The following is a 21,516-nucleotide window of genomic DNA, read 5'->3' on the forward strand; positions in this document are numbered from 1 at the left end:
GTTGTGGAAAATTATAATATGTGGTCTGATGGATTCTCCAATAACATCAGTAAAAGTAAATCAATCTCTGGATTGCTTTACGTTTATCCCTTCACATCAACCCAGACCAGGAAGTAGGGCATTGAGAGGGTAGGAGAACAAACAGGGTGGTGGGGGTCCCTTATGATGCTGTTGGCTCTTCGGGCACAGCGTTCTGTATAGAGCTCCAAGAGAGAGGGGACAGAGGCACCAATGATCCTCCGAGCTGTCTTCGCCCATTAATTCAGCATTAAATCACAGAATACTTAATGCATTCAAATTATTCTTTGCTAGTGACCCTGTGAGAATATCGCACAACACAATTTTAGGATCACTTTGTTCCTCTGAAATTATTGCTTGATGGTTGGTCGGTCACTCCCTCACTCTGTTGGTCAGTCCATTCACCTCTTTGGTCTTAAACAACGTGTTTACAAAATCACTGTCTAGAGATGGATGGAATTTCTGTGCACCTTCAGGGGATAAACCCTACTGATTTTAGTGACCCCATGGCCTTTCCTCTACCACCACAATTTGCCCAAAATTTCCACTTTCACATAAGATACATCATGATTTAATAGGCTGGTTCCAGGATGAACCCTACTGATTTTAGTGCATCACTCACGACTTTTCCTATAGTGCCATTTCCATTTGAGTGTAAGGAGCAGTATGGACACTAGGGTCTGCTTGCAGGGCCTTTAGACTCTGTCTTGTTGTATTACAACTTCATCGGCTGATACAAAGCTTCCTTTCGTCCTCCCAGATGCTGTAGAGTCCTCACAGCCAGTGGCGAGGCCAAGGTGTTCAAGCCTCGGGACAGAGATGACATGGTGACGAAGGTCATCGAGCCCATGGCCTCGGAGGGCCTGAGGACCATCTGCCTGGCCTATCGTGACTTCCCCCTGGCAGATGGAGAACCTGACTGGGACAACGAAACAGACATCCTCACGGCCCTCACCTGTATCTGTGTGGTGGGCATTGAGGACCCCGTCAGGCCTGAGGTATGACGCACAGGGCTGAATACAACACATTATTGTTTCACATTTTGAAATGTGATATACTGCTACTTACTTACAATGTTCTAGTGGTCAGCACAGCGACAGCACAGCTTCATGTTCCTACAGTTGTCATTGGCATGCCCTTATACCACTGTAAGAAGTTTGCATTTGCTGATGAGCATGCAAAGTTGTGTGGTGTAAAGGATTTGTTTTATTTGCCTTTTTGTGAGAAGCCAGTAAAGCCACACCCTCTACAATATTCATTGGCTCATGGAAGCTTAATTTATTGAGATACAAGCGTTTCTTTTACTGGGATTTTAGATTGTGTGTAGAATGTTTCACGCAGATTACTAAATAATTATAGTCTGTTTCTAGGGATTTGAGTATTTTTCAAACTATTTGTAAAAAGGCAATGATAATAATAATTTAGGGGGCCAAGCACTTTACAATGTGCATTACATTCACCCATTCACACACACGCACGCACGCACACACGCACGCACGCACACACGCACGCACGCACGCACGCACGCAAGGCACCAACCTGCTCATTGGGAGCAGTTAGAGGTTCAGTGTCTTGCTGAAGGACACTTCGACATTAACATCAAGTAGTAGTAATACTAGTACTAGTAGTAGTAGTAGTAGTTGTTGTTGTTGTAATGTTTAAAAAGGCCTTGTTATTTTATCATGACCTATTTTTTGTCTGTGCACATAATTCTTAATGTATTAAAATCTCTTAATATAATTCTTAAAGTGTATTGTATTGCATTCTAATGTACAAAACGTGCTATTTAAATCAAATTTGACGATTGATTGATTGATTGATTGATTGATTGATTGATTGATTGATTGATTGATTGATTGATTGATTAAAGTCAGTCTTTGGTTGTTGTTTTTTCCATGTTAGGTGCCAGATGCAATTCGGAAGTGCCAGCGTGCTGGCATCACGGTGCGCATGGTCACCGGAGATAACATAAACACAGCCCGTGCCATTTCTCTCAAGTGTGGCATCCTGCACCCTGGGGATGACTTCCTCTGTATGGATGGCAAGGAGTTTAACAGAAGGATACGTAATGAGCTTGGGGAGGTACAGTAGGTTTTGTTCTAAATTGAGATGGAACTGATCTAATTTTATAAATATTTCTTATGCACTATTAAACCGCAAATGTTTTTTTCCCACAGATTGAACAAGAGCGCCTTGACAAGATTTGGCCAAAACTTCGTGTGCTTGCAAGATCCTCTCCGACAGATAAGCATACTCTTGTGAAAGGTATGGGTTTTTGGCTGTTCCACATCAAAGTTCCTTTGGAATTCAATGGCAAATGTGATAAAGCCAAGTGAATCTAAGAATGTTCACTGTGTCCACAGGTATTATTGATAGCACAGTGTTGGAACAGAGACAGGTGGTGGCCGTAACAGGAGATGGAACAAATGATGGCCCTGCCTTGAAGAAAGCAGATGTTGGTTTTGCCATGGTAGGTACCATACAACACATACTGTACAGCAATGCAATGCATTGCTGCTTACGTGTAAAGCCTACACTAGAGCCCGTTGCAATGTGACACATTATGAGCTTGTCTACTCGCCCACTAGACAGACAGACACTGCCTGCCACAACTTCAAGTTTATATCGTAGATATGCATTTTTACATAGTAGTCCTTCTTGGATTAAGCCACAACAAATATTTCCTTATTATTAAATCTTGACTAAGTTTCTCCATAGGTCATTAATTAATATTTTTTTTACAATAACAGGAATCATTAACATGATTCATATTCATGTTTGTCTTGTTGGTATACTGGGTGGAAGGGCAATACATCTAAATATATCTGACACTGATAATCAAAAATCCTACGGCGAGTGTCGAGGTGGTGTCATGTCATTCGTGCACGGATACGCCGTGACAGGGGGACAAATATCAACTAACCTGACCTGACACTCTTCACCCACAGGGCATTGCAGGCACAGATGTAGCCAAGGAGGCGTCTGACATCATCTTGACTGATGACAACTTCAGCAGCATCGTCAAGGCAGTAATGTGGGGACGCAATGTCTATGACAGCATCTCCAAGTTCCTCCAGTTTCAACTGACTGTCAATGTGGTGGCCGTCATTGTAGCCTTCACTGGAGCCTGTATCACTCAGGTGAGACACAGATGGTTCATAACCTGGTCAAAGTTCCTGTCATACACTGCAAATATCTGATAGAAAATCCTTTTTGTAGGACTCTCCATTGAAAGCCGTTCAAATGCTGTGGGTCAACCTAATTATGGATACGTTAGCTTCCCTGGCTCTGGCCACCGAGCCCCCCACTGAAGCCCTCCTCCTGAGGAAGCCTTACGGGCGTAACAAGCCCCTTATCTCCCGTACCATGATGAAGAACATTCTGGGACATGCCGTCTACCAGCTCACCATCATCTTCACTCTGCTCTTTGCTGGTTAGTTGCTGCTGTTACTTTTCCATGCATTGTCTAGAAATACTTACAGTATGGGTCTTGAAAGTGCATACTAGAGCCCTGTATTGGGACTGGGATCTTGTGGGACCCAAAACAAATGTTTTGGGTACCAATTGTGATGTTTGTATTGTGTGATCATACACCAGGCATACAACGACGTGCGTTCAATGGGCTTTATTAACGAGCTTGCTCATACAAAGTGCTGCTGCATACTGGGCTGACTGAATGAATGAACTGACTGCTTATAGCGGTCTCCAACAGGTGGCGTAGTTGCACAAGTCATCAGTAATTGTCTCCGCTATAGGCCGATAGGCATTAGCCTGGTAAACCCTCCCTCCGGAAATCTCATTTCCATTTGATTTCAGGAGTGAGTCTGGCCTGATCCGCCATTCTGCAATATTGGCTGTGCTGGAGTTGGGCGGGAGTAATACCGTTGACTGACAACCCCTTCAGCCAATGATAATTTTCCCCCTTCAGCCAATCAGCAGTTCACCAGTCTTAATGTGACGCAACGAAACTTTTGAGACAGCCATGCCGAAAATGGGTTGCCTTATTCGGATACATGAGTGTCACTGCCCACCCCTACCGGTTCTCTAAATTTTTATTTTTAAATAGGCTTTGTCATGATTAATTGACCACATATATGAAGTTAAACAACTAAATTCTATCCAAACGATATCTTATAAGTAAATTCCGTGCCTCAAAATAGAAGTTAGAGAGCTTTTTGAAGTAAAAAAATAACGGAGAATATAGCGCACAAGAAAAAGATGGCTGCCGTTCGTGTTTTGGGCTCACTCGAACTCGCCACCTGATTGGCCAACGTAAGCTGTCAATCACAGAACAATGAGCGACGACGCTGATAGGCTCGGCCGTTTGGCATACACAGCCAATATTGCAGAAAGGCGGTTCATGCCAGACTCACTCCAGGAATCAAATAGAAATGAGATTTCCGGAGGGAGGGTTTACCAGGCTAGATAGGCATGGGAGAGAGTATGTTTTGCCCCCCGTCCGTCCGTCCGTCCGTCCGTCCGTGTGTGTGTCCGTCCTTCTGTCTGTGACCAGCTAATCTCCGCCACCGTTGGCCCGGTCGCTGTGAAACTGCGCACACACACTCCCTGGATGCCACAGCAGAACCTCTGCCCCACATTTTTCAGATCAGCCTGTCATAGCGCCACCATGAGGCAGACTTTTGCAAAACATATTTTTTGCTATTACTCCTACAGATTTTGTCCAAAAACCACGCAAATCGGTACACAGTATCTCTATAGCCATGTGATCAACACGGATCTGTCTGATTTCCCATATTTCATCATGATTGGCTAAAATTGGCTTCCAAAGTTTACAGGATTGGTACATTTTGAACAAAATGCCTCAAATCATGAACGCAACATGCGATTTCCGTGAAATTTTCCACAGAGATTCCCACTTGGCCCAGGAAGAAATGCCACTTGAAAACGTTCACATCAGCCTCATGGTGGCGCTATAACAGGCCGATTCACGTTTTTAGCTATAACTGCACCAATCTGTGTGAAACTTTGCACGCACACTCCCTAGAGGCCAAGGAAGAACCTTTGCCCTGCATTTTTCACATATACCTTTTAGAGCGCCACCAGGTGGCTGAGTTTCGTAATACACATTTTTTGCTCTTACTCCTTCAGATTCTGTCCAAAAATCACGTAAATCGGTATACAGTATCTCTATAGTCATGTGATCAACATGGATGTGTCCGATATTTCATATTCCATCCGACTTGGCTAACATTGCCTTCCAAAGTTTGCAGGATAGGTCCCTTGTGAACAAAATTCCTCAAATCATGAACGCAGTGTGCGATTTCTGTGAAATTTTGCACGCACATTCCCACTAGGCCGAGGAAGAAATGCCACCCTTTTCACATTGGCCTATTATAGCGCCACCAGGAGGCCACAATAATCTACCTGACCTGGCGGAGACTTGTGCTCCGAGGAGCACTTTTTCTAGTTTAGACTATGACTTATTTATGATATTTGATATTTGCCTTTTGGAGAGTGTGATGGGATTGTAGGATGTACTGTATGTTTTCTCTGTCTTGTCTGTACTTTCTGTCTTCTTTTAAAATGCTGACCCTGGGAGCTGAGCTCCAAAATGTCCTATGCACTTGTGCAAATGGCAAATAAAGTCTATTCTATTCTATCAACATTTGCTGAACATCACACTAATGATGGCAAAGTTAGCTTTGCATAGTAAATTCTTACCATAAACTTAAAAAACTAAAATATTCTTCCCTGTGTTTCTTCCCAACATGAAGTGTAATTCATTTTTCATCTCCTTCACAGGTGAGAGGATCTTTGACATTGACAGTGGCAGGAACGCGCCGCTCCACGCCCCGCCCTCCGAACACTACACCATAGTCTTCAACACCTTCGTCTTGATGCAGATCTTCAATGAGATCAACGCCCGCAAAATCCACGGCGAGAGGAACGTCTTTGACGGCATCTTCAACAACCCCATCTTCTGCTCCATCGTCTTCGGAACATTTATTATACAGGTGAAGTATATTTACCTTGCAGGATACAACAATTATTAAATTATAATGTATTGTTATTGACAATAAGAGTTATAAGAATGGAATAAACATTGTGCTAGACTAGGCTTGTAGTGTTTTGTGTATGAAATCCTATTCACAATCAATAATCATTTCTCTCTTTTACTTGGTGTCTTGTGTTCTAGTTTGTTATCGTGCAGTTTGGCGGTAAACCCTTCAGCTGTGTCCGTCTTTCCATTGACCAGTGGGTTTGGTGTGTGTTCTTCGGGGTTGGTTCTCTTCTGTGGGGACAGGTGAGGCAATAATAATTATACATTTTATAATCCTGTGTCAGATAGCATTGACAAAGGAAAGAAGCGCTGCGTGGATAAATACAGATAGACCTTTATTGATCCCACAGGGGAATAGTCATCATGGCTTTACAGCAGCACAGATACAGACAAAAAGATACAGCTAGTAGTAACAAAATACTCATTATAGAAAATGTCATTTCATTTTCTATTTAATACTATTGTAAAATAGATTTTTATGATCAGTCAATCGATTGTGAATGAATATTATATTATCATAGAAATCTTAGTTCAATTATTTGGGCCCCCACTTGCAATATCCTTACGGCGCACAGGTTGAGAACCACTTATCTACAGTAAAACTTCAAATGAAAATAAAAAGAAAGAAAGAAACTGTTCAAAGATATATTATTTATCACATGAACAAATCTCTAAATCTGTCCGTGTTCCCAGGTGGTCACCACCATCCCCACTAGCCGTCTGAAGTTCCTGAAGACGGCAGGCCATGGAACCCAGCAGGAGGAGATCCCGGAGGAGGAGCTGGAGGAGATGCAGGACCAGGATGAGATCGACCATGGTGAGATGGAGATGAGAAGAGGACAGGTGCTGTGGTGCCGAGGCCTCAACAGGATCCAGACTCAGGTATGGAAGCAGTCATCAAGGCAACTTGTTCTGGGGTACAACTAAGGATTCATCTATAGTTTGTCGTTTGACCCTTTCGACAAGCGTTGCTCAACAAAAATGACATATTTGAACTGAAATATTTAGCAAAATAAATTAAAATCTTACATTATAAGATGTAACATGCACAGGTTAGAATGTCAGAGGAGTTTATTTCCCCAATGCAGCCATGTTTTGACATCTTTTTTGTTGTTGTTGCTGAACCCAGCTTTTTCATGTGTTTAGGATTTATGCCATTTACGCTGATCTCGTACTTATAAATTGCTCTGATTTAAGGCAGGTACACACTGCAGGATATTTCGTCCGATATTGCTGTCGCCGACATTTTTTTTAGCGCTCGCCGACAAAACCTCCCGATCTGACACAGATCGGCCTTTGATCGGCGAGCTAATGCTCGCTCTGTGTGAAAGGTTCCGCGAGACGATGTGGCCGCGATTATCCGCTCTGCGACGGCTTTCCGACCGTTTTCAGATAACTACCATGTTAGATATTCAGCTCTGTCCCAGACAGGACAGCAGACAATATCGTACAGTATGAAAGGAGCTGAGACCACCTTGCAAAGAGATGAACGCTACAGCCAATGAGAGCACATTACAGCCACCGTGGCTATGGAAGGTCCACAACAAACAGATCCCCCTCATAGTTACCGTCCAGTCCTGTATTAAGTTAAACATTATTATAAAACAGAATGAGAGTGAGCGAGCATGCTCGAAGGGGGCTGTTTATTTGAGACTATTGCACAGAGATAGAGAGAGAGAGAAAGACACAGAGAGCGAGCGAGCGATGTGTGTGTGTGTGTGTGTGTGTGTGTGTGTGTGTGAGTCGTTGTCTGACTGTGAGTGTTGCCAGATTTTGCGAGAGAAATAAGCAACCAGGTTTGTGAAAACAAGCCCAACAACTATGAGCACTTTAAGCCTATCTACAGATACATTGGATACTTGAAAATAGACGATCTACAAGCTCACGTTGTAGATAGGCTATTTTTAAAGAAGAAATTTGGGGGGGGGGGGGGGGGGAATTTGTGGAATATTTTCCAAATCCACACAGCTCTTGTATGGGGGTCTATGGCACAACATATTTTCAGAAGGGGGAGGTCGTCTGCGCCTCTGCGGACAATTAATTATTATTATTAATTTGGGGGTCCTTCCCATGAAAATTAGGAAACAAGGCCAAAAAAGCAACTACACTTTCAAGCAACTTTACAGAAAAATAATCTATTATAAAGCTTATAATAAGCGGACATGGCAACGCTGTCACTGACTTCAGCGCACTTGACGTGCGAGAGAGAGAGGGAGAGAGAGGGGGAGAGGGAGAGGGAGAGGGAGAGAGGCATATCACGGGATACGTCGATTAAAATGAATTGGAATAAACACAAATGTATGTATTGGGTCTGACTCTGGAGATAGCATCCTAGTGAACTATCCTACAGTGTGTAATCCCTGGTCGGGGATCAATCTATAGTGTGAAAACCACAACGATATATGACAGCCGATTTCAAGAAATAAACTCCTGCAGTGTGTAATGCTTAACGATCAGATGACCCCCCGACCACTTTAAAGTCCTACAGTCTGTACCTGCCCTAAGAGTGTCTGCTAATAGCACAGTCAGTCAGTCAAAAAAGTACAAAAGGGTCCAACCCCGTGAACCCAGGAGAAATCACAATTGTACAGTAGATTGGTGCGGTCTCTGTAAAATTATGTTGATATTGGAGGGCCTTGGATCTTTGCCTAAATTTGGGGTCAATCTTTCCAATAAAAAACTTTTACAAAGGATATTAATGTCTTCCTCTGTATTTGGGGTACTAGTACCCCAATACATAATTATTCTGCCAAATTTTACACTTAGAGATTGTGTGCCACACTGCTTAAGAATGGCGGAGGTCTGTGCTCTACATCGTGCTCTACATCAGTGGCTCTGATGATCTACAAGCTCACAAGCTTGTAGATCTGCAATTTTTGTTACAGCAGTAAAGGATTTCCTTCAATAGGATGTGATGATCCTTTTCTCAATTTAGAGAAGACGTTTGATATAAATCCGGTCCGTCAGTAGTTAATACTGCGGCGGCCCAAAAACACTCTCTCTTACTGCAGGAATCATTAGGTAATGTAGTGAACATTTATGAGCCAAAAGTGGTCACTTCGCACATGATCTTTGTGTCTCGTTCAACGGTGTACTAGTGCACATTTAGTGTGTGTGTGCACCACACTGACTCAAAAATAGCCTGAAATAGCCAGAAAGCTGTCATCTGCTTGTCATATCTGTTCACAAAAATATACTTTAAAATATATTTTTTAATCAAAATGTCTGCAGTTATCTAGATATGTTTCAACTAATTTGATTTCCAGTAGCATTTATTATGTGCTTTATTTTCTACACATTGTCAACGTGTCTGATGTACAGACTGATCCTAGCATTTGAAAATTGTGTGAGCCATCAGTCTCGAGAGACTATGGAACCCGTGTTCTACCTGATCTTATCTCTCCAGCTAAACCAACCAGCTTCATGATGCCACAGACATAACAGCCTCTACCTCTGTATTTTCTGTTCACATAAGATTATGACAACCTGATGTGATTTTAATATCTCACACAAAAAATAAAATTGTCCTTACTTGCCCTGTAACAATTTTCCTTGTCGATATGTTACATTACATTTTTTAAAGATGAAATAAGCAATATATTGGATAACACTGAATGAAATGACCCCCTTCATCTTAATGTATTGAGAAGCTCTGATCCAAAGAGTTTCAGCCCTGCAGTTTAATGCTGTAAACGTCTACCAGCTCATTATTCGTTTTTTTGATGACCATGAATTTAGTGTAAGAAGAATAGACGCGAAAAGGTTAAAGCTACAGTATATAGAGGTGTAAAGAAATATATATCCCTGTGAATCTTAGTTACACCAGCATTCAGGTTAAAAAAAGGTTCACTCATGCAAGGACAAGCAGCGAAATGGATGCTCTGAATGGTAGCAGAGTAGAAGGATTTTAGGACCCTCTCTGAAACATTGTCCTTTGCGAGGCGGTTTTGCACATATAGGTTGAGAAATGTATAAAGATTGTTATTTCCATTTCAAAAGAGATGGTCACCATACTGTGTGCTGCCATTTGAAGTCAGTTTGCGTTTGCGGCACTACAGTCTGCGCTGTCATCAAGGACATAACTGCTTCTCCCTTGGCTGGTCACAGTGCACAGGAATTTACCTTGTATATATATGCTTTTTGGATGTCCCAATAATTACTATTGCAATTTTCCCTAGGTCAAACCAGATGTTGACTGGACTAATAAATGCCTAAATTGTAAATACTGTGCTAGAATAATACGCACTTCAGGCATTTAGCCTCTTTCTACCTGAAAGCCCACGCCCCCAATACCCCCATCTTCCAAGCAGTTCCTACCTGAACACCCCCCCCCCCCCCCCCCACCACCACCAACCTCCCACCCCAATTCCTCCCTGGTTCTAACTGTGTGTGTGTGTGTGTGTGTGTGTGTGTGTGTGTGTGTGTGTGTGTGTGTGTGTGTGTGTGTGTGTGTGTGTGTGTGTGTGTGTGTGTGTGTGTGTGTGTGTGTGTTGTTCAACTCCTCAGATCCGCGTGGTCAATGCCTTCCGAGACACCATGTCCCCCTATGATGGCCTGGAGACCCCAGAGTCACGCAACTCCATCCACAACTTCATGAACCACCCAGAGTTCCGCATCGAGGACTCCCAGACGCAGATCCCCCTCATTGACGAGGTGGAGGGCGAGGACGAGGCCCCGACCAACCGAAACTCCATCGTTCAACAACCACGTATGCACCCGGTCTCTGCTAACCCATCATCGCCCAATCAGAACAATAATGCTGTCGATCGGATTAATCCTCTCCACAGGGATGGCACAAAGCCTGGTCTGATCACACCTGGCAGCCCGCTGCACAGCCTGGAGACCTCCCTTTGAACAGGGCATGTTCAAAGGGTAGCCTACTAAAGTCTCTCAGCCCACAGCGACACTAACTCTTATCTAAGCCAGCATGAACTATGCAGAGTTGGCCGTCAAGAAAGCACTTGAAAGTTTGGCTTGTTCTGGACTTGAGAACAGCAAACGTTTTGGACAACCCGCTTGGGTTTTACAGGTCATACTGTATTTTGTTATCTGTGCACCCGCCCCCCGAACTCCTCCTACTTGGCTTTGATTTGTTTGTGTCATGAAAGGGTGCTAAGCGGAGGCAAATTGAAAGGATAGGACTTTTCTTAATGGTGTTTAGACAAATAGTTATCTTGGATGATAAGCATAACTGTATATTGTGAAAGAACAGCTTTTATTGTAACTGGTCTATTTTCCATGCAGGTTCTATTTGGTACTAATTTCTAGCCTTTAGAATTCTCTACAGTACAACAAAAAATGGTTGTGCAGCAGACGTCACAGACTGAAAATGTATCTACAAGCTTACAACGCACCACATCCGTGAAGATTTGTGATTTACTGTGATCTGTATTTACTGTGTACAACACCATCATACAACGTAGTATAAATCAGGCTTTAGAGAGAAAAGAAAAATGTGTATGGGTCCAAAAGATACGCAGATATCCATGCTGGTATATCTCAACACTGTAAATATTCCTGTCATTGTTGTTCAAGCTAGGTCCAAAGTTAACTTAATCTTCAGTGGAAGATGATATAGTTGAGAGAGGGAGGGAAAATGTATGTATTATTTCACGTTATTTATTCATAGACAAAACTGTTTAAAGTAAGTGGATTGTTGGACTTTAGGATTTTTGTAAAAATGAAAAAAAAAAATGAAATAAAAACCACAGTTATAGGTTGTTGTGACAAAAACCTCTACATTCAATTTCTTAAATGTCCAGGGTGATATTTCACAAATATATGTTTAGGTCTGCCAGTTAATTGTTTCTTACACATACAGTACAGTGATAATATGAAAAGTTCCACATCAGCATAGAGGTTGAGATGCGTTCACTTTGAAACCACTATATGCCCATTGATTTCTTATCTTGTCCATTAATTTGGCTGTGCTTTTTTATTGAAACATTCCGGTTTGCTGGCTGAGAAACTGACATGTCTACTTTTTGAAATACCACAATTATGTGAATTATAGAACGTACTTTTAAGAGTCTTAGACCTTCAGGACAAGGTTCTTTGTTGCAGTAAAGCTACTTTAGAATGATTTGACATACTGTAAAATATAGCTTTATACTATATTTTTAAAGAGCGGTCAATCATGTTCATCACCAACAGAGGATAATGAGCCGGGTTGTATAACCATCAGGTGTAGATTTTATTTTTATTTTTTTGGCAAGTCTGCTATGAAATTTGCCTTTTCTGGACCAATTGAACTCCATTGTGCATTTGCTTTGGATGATGTAATTTACGGTTTAAAATGCATCTTTTAATTGGTTTGGGCAAAAGAACAGGGAGGAATAACTTTTTATTTATTTGGCTGGTTGTTTGTTTTTTCATAATTTCCTGAAGGTGGAATGAGGGTTTAACTGATTTGTCCATCTCTTAACCACTTAAACCCTAGACACCCCATCACAACACGCTGTGACAGGTTGTGAGCTGGATAGGTGAGCACTAGGGGCATCTGGGCAACTCGATGTAAAATTGGCTATTTTGTCCAAAATAAAATATTTGAAAAATGGTCTTAAGACAATTTTTCTAATAGTAATTTTTTTTACATTTTGGACAAAATAGCCAATTTTACATTGAGGTGCCCAGATGTCCCTAGTGCCCACATATCCTGTATCCCTTGTAGCTATTGTACCCATCATCTATTGTAGGTGAATGTATTCCCCAGAATAGGGATGCTAGGGTTCAAGTGGTTAATAGATTAATCGTATTATGTAAACATTCTAAGACCATATCTATAGTGCATCATAAAAGCTGGATGCACAGTTGGTTATAATACAGTCAAGCTACATAATTAGACAGAATTCTGTCTGATGATGCAGAATACTCATGTTGTAATGTATACAGGTACAGTCAGCTGAGGGCACAGATCATGATACACAATCACTTTAAAAATAAGGCTACTTATCCGCTGTTATGGCACACAGCCCGTTAGGCAAAGAGGTTGCTGCATGAAACAACTGACAGGTAAAATGTTGTGCCACATTTCAACATCTTACGACAGCACAACTCCACTCTTTGTAATGTAATATAGATATGGTCTTCCTAAAAGTGTGTTTATATATATTTATATATACGGTATGTGTGAAAATCCTTTTTTTTTATTTCACAATTTGATCAAGTACAACATACAGTATCTGTTAACATCCTCAAAAGTAAATGTGCTTACTGTGATTGATATTCATTTTTGAAACGTGTGTGTATGGTTTTTGCAAATAAAGACCAATATTTAGTTTACCTTATGGACCGTCTATAATGTCTGTGATGCTGGTTTAGTGACAGCAGTAGGCCTAAAGTAAGTAGCCAGAATATATTTATTTCATTGGCGTGGCTAGCGATTCAGGGGCAGGAGCCAGGCTAGGCCTAAAGTGTTCGATGGTTCTCAAAGCAATAAGCCAACTCGAATGCCTTACGGCAACATCATCATAACGTTGTATTAAGTAATAATAGACAGTTGGCAATTCTGTATCTATGCATAGTATCAACAAATAGTCTTTCAACCAGAGAGTTGCAAAAGGGGAGCCAGCCATCAGGGAGCTTTCAACAATGGCAGATCTACAAGCTCACAACACTTGAGTGCTTGTAGATGGCTATTTTGAAAAGGTTTTAATAGGACTTAAGTTAAACTGCTACATATCTTGCTACATATAGAAACAACTAAAGTGATTGAGTGAGTCACAACAGCACAATCATCAGAATTGGACTGAATCCAGTTCTCCCCATAACTTGAACTGAGTGGATGGTGAACACAATCCGTGCACTCATTGTAAAATAAATGAAGGTGAGTTTCCATTATACAAACTTTAATGATTCATTTAAAACATTTTCTTCACTTCTACACACACCGCCTTATAACATTTATTAATATAGACAAAAAGCAGCAAGGTGATCACAGTTAAATTGTTCCATAAGAACTTCACAAAAATATATCATAATATGCAGTAAATTAAACAAACCGCGTTCACTTTAAGATCAGTAGACATGATTGTTGTAGGTTGTAGCACTGGTGGGCCATATTTATCAAAAAGAAAAGTTGATAAGGGGAGCCTCAGTCACAGCATTCTCCTTCTTGTCTTCTGGACTCCATTTGATCAGGGGAGAGGTCAGATCAATTAACTGTTTAGAGAAGTAAAACATTCACATCAATTACACATGGTTTGTCAGCCCTAATATGTTAGGCAATGGTCAGAAATTATCTGCAGAGCGTACAATACTGTATGTAGCTAGCAACACGCACAATTACAAATCACATACTGATTTTATTAATCTGGGAACATTGAAGTAGCAGGTCAATGTTGCATCAAACAATCTAAAAAAAAAAATAGAATAGGCAATGTTGGTCCATTCAAGTCTTACTGCACATATTGTTCGACTTTGACTGGTTTATTTTTCCCCGATACCCAGCCCACATAAATGTGTTTTCTCTAAACACCATTTGTAATCCCGAAGTGGCCGGGTGCTGACAACTTCCTCTTGGGCCACGTCCTCATGTCCAGTTGTACACAAGATATCTCAACATCTAATGATTAGATAGCCATGAAACTCTTGCTAATCAAATTCATGGTCCTCAGATAACGGTTTTGGAGACTCCATGCCATTTCTTCAAGCAGCACCCATAGCCAAAGTTTCCATTTGCATGGAGGCCCTCAAAATGTAATGAGTTGGTTACAATATGACCCAACCAATTCTGCCATTTTGAATGTTTTGCTCCACTGAGATGGCAAGGCTCTAAGGATGGCAGTATCAGTCCGTTTTTTACTGTATCTGCAGTATTTTGTGGCTGTAATAGCTTTGTTTAGTGCTTAGTCTACCTGCATATTTATTCATTTTGGGATGGAAATATATATGCTAATAGCATATTTTGCATATACAAAGCTCTTTAATAATGTATGTGAATATAACCCACATTTATGTTCAAAACAATCCCAGATGTTACTACAAACACAAATTCAGACAGACAAAAAACATAAAAGCTCTACAGGAACAATTTTTTCCACGATTCCTCACCTGTATCTCACTAGCCTTGCATGTCCTGATGAGGTCTGGAGTATTGGACAAGTCAATGAGGGGTTTATCCTCAGGTTTAAACAAAGAAACCGGGTCATCCAACAGCAAATTCTAGGTAAGACATGAAGCAAAATTTTTAAATGGCAACAAAAGACAATTCTACCGACAGCAATACTGACACACACTGATCTCTTATCAAAGTTACAAATAGGGCTCAAGTTTAAAAATGGGCAGTGTCGTGTTTCTCTAGCCTCTGGTTCCAATGCCGTCACCTTGGCTTGACCGATCCAGACCTACAGCACCACTTGCTCATGGGTTCCCAGAAATCAGGGTTTGAACTACCTACTGAGCAGGGCCCAAATGAGGTTCTGAGAACCTTATCTGAAACCGAGCCATAGCATATGGAAACAAATCCAGAACCTGTGAAATACGTTACATGGTTGACTTAGTTCTTGTAATCAAAATAGATCCTATACACGAATCCACGGAGCGCTGCCCTGTAGGTGGCGCCGCCATTGCTGCGGTCAGCTGCTGCTGCGCGGTGTCAGTCAAGTGCAGTCACTGACTGCTCACGTTACTCTTTTACCTGCTTTTTACAAACTTTTACTAACACTAACTTTACAAAGATGTACAGAAAATCGGGACGAACCTGTGTACCGGTAGTTTATGGCTGCTCCAACAGCCAAGCAGGTAAAGAGTAACGGTCAACAGACGGACACAACCGCAGCAGCAGCTGATTGAGTCTGACACCGCAGAAATGGCGGCGCCACCTACAGGGCAGTGCTCCGTGGATTCGTGTATAGACATGGTTGGCCAGTTGCCCCAGTTCTACAATGAACATGGCTCAAAACATGTATCAGTTACCTCAACACCTTCCAGTGTCTTGGCTCCATGGTCTTCAGAGATCACTTCCTCAGCAGAGTGACAATCAATCAGGTTTCCACTTGGCTTAGGCTCCTGGTTCTCTACAACTTCCTGCGGAGGCTCCTGGTTCTCTTCAGGGTACTCTACAACTTCCTGCGCAACTTCCGGGCTCTGTTGACAGAAATTGTATTAGTTCTCAAAAGTCAAACTGATGCAGTCAGTTTTTCCAGCACTAAAATATGTTCCAATCTAAAAGCCAAACGTATCCTTATAATATGTACAGTATGTGAAGAATCTATGTTATATCACAATGATTATGGCCCATTATATAGTAATAATATAAATCCTGCAAAGATTCAAGCACATTCTTGTAGTAGGAAGTAAAAATAACCAAATTCAATAACATTCAAGGTTTTTTATAACCCGTTTATTAAACCCTGCCTTACCTGCACTTTGACACAAGTCAGTGCTTCATTCTGCATGTCTGTCTGGAGACCTGCTGGAGCAGCATTTTCCACAGAGAATGGTTGGATCTTTGGTGAGAAGACCAGCTCCTCCTCTGAGGTTGCCGACTCAACCCGAGCAGGGCTGAAGACAGGGAGAGGTACAGAGACTGGTAAGTCCAAAATCGTGCGAGAATGCAAGTTGTTATACTCATCATTTTAATGCAGCATTTTCTACTTTAAAATATATACAGTAGTAACTTTTGAAACGTGCTCTGCATGAAGTATACCATTAATATTAATTCTTAACTCAGTGAAATCCACTGGTGACCAGGTCTTTTATTCTTGCAGAGTAGCTAGCAATACTAATCCAAGACCTAATCCCTCAAGAAAGATTCTGCCAACAGCAGAATGAGCACCACCACCCTAAACATGTAATGAGGTTGTTAGTAGGAATAAACACAGAAGCATCAGGGAGGAAGTGGACTAAGAAAGGGGAGAAGCCAAACAGAGTTCCTGTTTCTACTCAAAAAAGGAGGTGGTGACAAAAATAAATAATTCATTTTTTTTTTCAGATTGATCCAATACTGACCGACAACGCCCATGCATGAGGCCCGGGTTATCATCTCACCTCTGGTTACGGGTCCTCCTAGCAGAGACGAATGTGCCAACAGGGCCAGACCCAGGGAGCCTATTAGGGGTCATAGCGGGGATACCAGAGAGTCTCCGGTTGACGGGGGTCGGTAAGGCAGATGGACATCTTATTTTAGACATGGAGGGCGTCCTGTGGAACAACTGCGGATTTGGGACCACTGGTTCCTGCAGGAGACTTGAGGAAGAAATGTCAAGTCAGTGGAGAGAATTTTGAGGGCATTTAAACATCCAAATGTCATTAGACAAGACATAAATGAAGTTTTTTTTTTCATACAGTAGTACATACACACATACCTGTCCAAACTGCCAGCACTCCTCAGTCTCTTTGGTTTCATGATCTTAAGTGAGTCTGGGGATTGAACCACTACAAATGGAGAAAAGGCCCATCATAAGGCTATTAGTTACACAAGACTAAATAAGTAATGCTTGTGCAAGGTACAGTAGAAGGTACCCAAACTACAAACATACATACATATTAATAACAGTCCTAACAAAAGCTTTAAAATTAACTTGGCTGTAGCTGGTAACTAAAATAAACTTGACAAAACAAATTAGGCTGGTGGTGCAACAGTGAATTTGATCACCAAAACATTGAAATATGATTTTAAAAAAATAGTTCCAATACATTCCATTTCTATATGACGTACCGAGTGAAACTGACCAAAACTCACCATCAGATCGCTTGAGTCCTTTCAGCCGAGTACTGGGAGTAGGGGCGATGAAGGCCACGGGTTTGGACCACTGGCCCAGTTGCTGGGAGTTCACACCAGAGACATTGGCACGCTTGGCTGGGCTCTGTTGGAATGGGGTGGGGGTACTTGGTACAGCTCTCTTCACAGGTGTGGACCTGACGAGCGTGGTCGGGTCGGTCTCGGAAGTCTTCCGGGACTGGACTACTGAGATGGACCGTCGTGCACCTCTGACAGTGGTGGCTGTAGGGGGGGCTGGAGGATCAGCAGCTCTGCCAATGAGTGTGGAACGGCGAGTTTTGGCAGCACTCGTGCTGGCAAGTCTGCTCATGTTAGTTGGTGCACGGCTGCTGGGACCACTTATGCTTGTGTTCATAGAAGTGCTGAGTTTTCCTATAATGGTCAAAGCCAAAGAAGATGATACTGTTGGTGAACACCAGATGGCACTAAAGACAACAGGATTTATATCCCATGAACTGACTTTAGTAGAATTCCTGTGCTGCTCACACCTTGGAGAATACTGATTTGATAACACTCAAATACCAAAACATTTACAACTATACCTCCATCAGTTTGACATGTATAACATGTCAACATTTTAAGAAAACATCTAAAAATTCCTCTAAATACAACTGTCTGCCTGATATTTACAAGTTTAAACATGCCCATTTACTAGACATAATGTATGTGAGAAGTATACAGTAATAAATAAAACATTGGCCAATTTCTCTGTCACATTGTGGCCATTTAATTGTTTTAATCAGCCAATACATGATGGCTATTTATATAAGCATACCTTCTTTCAGCCACATATACACAATGGAGAGACCTTACCTTTCCCAGTAGGAGAAATAGACATGCTGGAGTTGACACTAGACCCAGAGGAAAAGGAAGAAGAGGTATTTCTTCTCCTGTCTAGTACCACTCCCCTTGTCTGAAGAGGCGGTGCTTTGGACCTCAAACCAACCTGTAAACATGATATGGGCCATTACAAATGTGAATTCATTTCAGACAGGAAAACCCCACACAGTCTTGACCAACAGCATATATTAATCAAGCAAGGGGGTCGGCTGAGTCCACCTGAAGGGATTTTTGCATCTGCTGTTTTGAGTGCATCTTGGTAGCATGAGCCGTCAAAATTCAATGTACACATTTTATTGCGGTAATTGTAATTTAAAATAATGCAGTATTTCTTATCCCATGGTAAGTCAGCTATCAACTTGCTGAAAATGTGCTTTTGAGACTCCATAGTGCTGGTCCAGAATCAGTCCTTGAAAGCAGGCAGAATCAAACTCCTACCCCTATTAATGACACTAAAAGGTAAGAGTTCTGGTCAGATAGCAAAATTAACGAGATGACTTGTCTGAAGAAAAAAAAAGTCTACGCTGCCATAATTGGAAAATATAAGTGAAATCTTGTTTTAGCAAGATCCCATTTTGATCATTCCAGAACTGTGCACTGTAAATATTGCAGCTGGATATCAGGGGTAAAAAGTGTATAAATCTAAATGGAGTAAATAAATATTGTTTCCCCCTTTTGACCAAGCGAAGCAGCATGTAAAGAGGAAAACACTGAGGACTTTTTAGATACTTTACTTCTACCTGCCAACGTTTACAATTTTCTTTATCAAGTCAAAGTAGCCATGGCTTTTTTAGGAAACCGTCAGAGGGCAGTAAGGCGACACATCAGAAACAAGGATGACTGCATAATGGCATCAATCAAAACGATAAAAAATTATAAATCTTAAGTGTTTATGGTTTGTTTAACAAGCGAGCACTCTTTTACTCGTGTACACCCCTAGTGGTAGCAAAAAAGACAGACATCATTGCGAACGCGGAAGGAGGCGCGCTTCGCCCAAGTGGAGCCTACTATGAAACTCTGCTCGGCTTGTGAGTGTCGGTGTGTCTGTGTTCATGCACTACCTAGTAGAGGGCGCCAGAGTGCAGGAATTTAGACAGCCTGCCCCCCACACCCACACACACACACACACACACACACACACTATTTTCGAGCTGCGTTCCGTTAACACAACATTACGAGCGACGCCCACTGCACTCTGGTTGGTTGCGAAATGAAACACTTCCTCATACCGAGTAACCTCGCATCACCAGTCTTTCCACCTCCGAGTACACCGACCCGCTGGGCCAGGCTTTTATTTTTTAGCAAAACTAAGCAATAAAAGCCTGGAGATCGAGGCGAATCTGCGTTCGCCTCCAGCGTTCGCGCGTCTTACTTGTATATTCTTACTTTGCTTGATGGAGCCAGTCTGGAGGCATTTTCTGCAGGCACTGCTCTAGTCTTTGCAGTCTTCAGTGAAGTGGCAGAGGTTGCGGCTGGCACTACCGGCTTGCTAGGGAGAAGCCCACTGGTGCCCAGGCCTGCCTTGCTTCGCAGTGCCATCTTGGGCTGTGTCTTAGTCTTAGACCCAGAAGCAGGACTGGAGGTGCTAAGACGAGCCCGAGTGGATTTGACACCAACGCCTGAGCCAACGCTGCTAGTACTACTGCGGCCTTTCAGCAAGCGTTTCTGGATAGCGGGTGGAAGCTGTTTTAAGGGACTGTCCTGTACACAGAATGTCTCCCTTTTAATTGGGCTGAGAACCCGATTAAATGGCTTGCTGAACATATCCAGTTTGGCCCCAGTGTCCTGCACAAAGTCATCTGTCATATTGCCTTGCCTCTCAGCAGGCACAGTACCGTCTGTCTGTCCAGTGTGTGGCTGCTGGTCCTCCTTTAACCGAGTAGCTAGTTTCTGGGCTTCACTGGACATTCGGTCAAAATCATCTCCAGGGAGAGGACTCCACATCTGCTCCTCACCCACAGAAGGCCCACTGCTGACAGTGTCCCTGGACTCCCTGGACAGATTTTCCAACCCGACACAGATAACCTTTCCCTTGCCTGGACCCACAAATACTTCATCCTCTTCATCTTCTCTGGAACTGTAAACAGGGGATGTACAGTATACATATACCAGTGATTTAGTATACCTGGGTGACACTGACCTAACCATCAAGTGTTACAGTGGGATAATTGATGTAAAGACAGACCACAAGTCACACCCAAAAAAAACCTGTGGATAGCCAGACATTTGGGGCATAAAAAATAAGTTGAAGGCTAACTTTAGGTCTGATAATGATGTGATGTTCAAATCATAGACTACATTTATATACATGTTTTTGTATTCTGAAAAGAACCAATTTAACATTGAGGTGCCCACCTGTATCCCATTTTATGACTTAATAAAGAAGCCTCGTATTTCAGTTTACTCCAAACATCATCTTGCGCATGCACACTCTTCTCTACTATATAGAGATAGATGGATCCATCCATCTATCTCTATATAGTATTCCATAACATGTTTACATAAAAGTCTCATTACGAGGCTAATATGCAGGCAGCAAAATTAAGTTAGTTATATAACATTTATCATGTGAAAGGACCAACCTTGCAGGAGACAGTGAAACGTCAAAATCAAACTTCTCCTCAGCCAATGTGTAGAAGTCTTCTGTGGAAAAAGACAAGCTTTAACTCAAACTACACAAAACACGCAGACTGACTGCTAAATAAATTAGTTGTAGTTTACACAACCGGATTAATCCAATGTTACCGGCGTTAGAGGAGGGATCCATCCTGATCGGGCAGCAATGTGTAAAGTGCTGATTCAAAAGAGACAGAATAACTTCATGTTAAGAAAATAAAGCATTTTACATTTTGTAACAGTAACACCGAGCCCGCCTTGGATCATTTATCATACATGCATTTTATCAATGTTTACA

The 21,516-nt window shown here is 42.0% G+C and overlaps 2 protein-coding genes across 3 annotated transcripts in view; one reads left to right on the forward strand and one right to left on the reverse strand.

The window, feature by feature from the left end:
• atp2b1b (ATPase plasma membrane Ca2+ transporting 1b) overlaps positions 1–10,894 on the forward strand; it is a gene marked incomplete at both ends in the record, with an annotated part of 32,098 nt that extends 21,204 nt beyond the window's left edge. For both annotated transcript variants that reach the window (XM_080437324.1, XM_080437325.1), the window contains 10 exons: positions 779–1,016; positions 1,921–2,100; positions 2,196–2,283; positions 2,382–2,488; positions 2,967–3,158; positions 3,238–3,451; positions 5,782–5,993; positions 6,176–6,283; positions 6,734–6,922; positions 10,547–10,894. In XM_080437324.1, the coding sequence (XP_080293450.1) occupies positions 779–1,016; positions 1,921–2,100; positions 2,196–2,283; positions 2,382–2,488; positions 2,967–3,158; positions 3,238–3,451; positions 5,782–5,993; positions 6,176–6,283; positions 6,734–6,922; positions 10,547–10,894 (1,876 nt within the window). The remainder of the gene's footprint in view (positions 1–778; positions 1,017–1,920; positions 2,101–2,195; positions 2,284–2,381; positions 2,489–2,966; positions 3,159–3,237; positions 3,452–5,781; positions 5,994–6,175; positions 6,284–6,733; positions 6,923–10,546) is intronic.
• A 3,035-nt stretch (positions 10,895–13,929) lies between these two features.
• On the reverse strand, positions 13,930–21,369 carry LOC308092276 (G2 and S phase-expressed protein 1-like; the record flags this gene model as incomplete). The annotated part of the gene is made up of 11 exons (XM_080438124.1): positions 13,930–14,200; positions 15,092–15,202; positions 15,956–16,126; positions 16,402–16,543; positions 17,030–17,227; positions 17,347–17,416; positions 17,724–18,134; positions 18,576–18,708; positions 19,989–20,679; positions 21,185–21,245; positions 21,348–21,369. 11 exons carry the CDS (start codon positions 21,367–21,369, stop codon positions 14,105–14,107), a joined length of 2,106 nt encoding a protein of 701 aa, XP_080294250.1. The 3' UTR covers positions 13,930–14,104.
• Between the last annotated feature and the right edge of the window lie 147 nt (positions 21,370–21,516).

Source organism: Gymnoscopelus braueri (genome assembly GCF_963280865.1).
Source record: "Gymnoscopelus braueri genome assembly, chromosome: 9".
In the NCBI taxonomy this organism is placed as follows: domain Eukaryota; kingdom Metazoa; phylum Chordata; class Actinopteri; order Myctophiformes; family Myctophidae; genus Gymnoscopelus; species Gymnoscopelus braueri.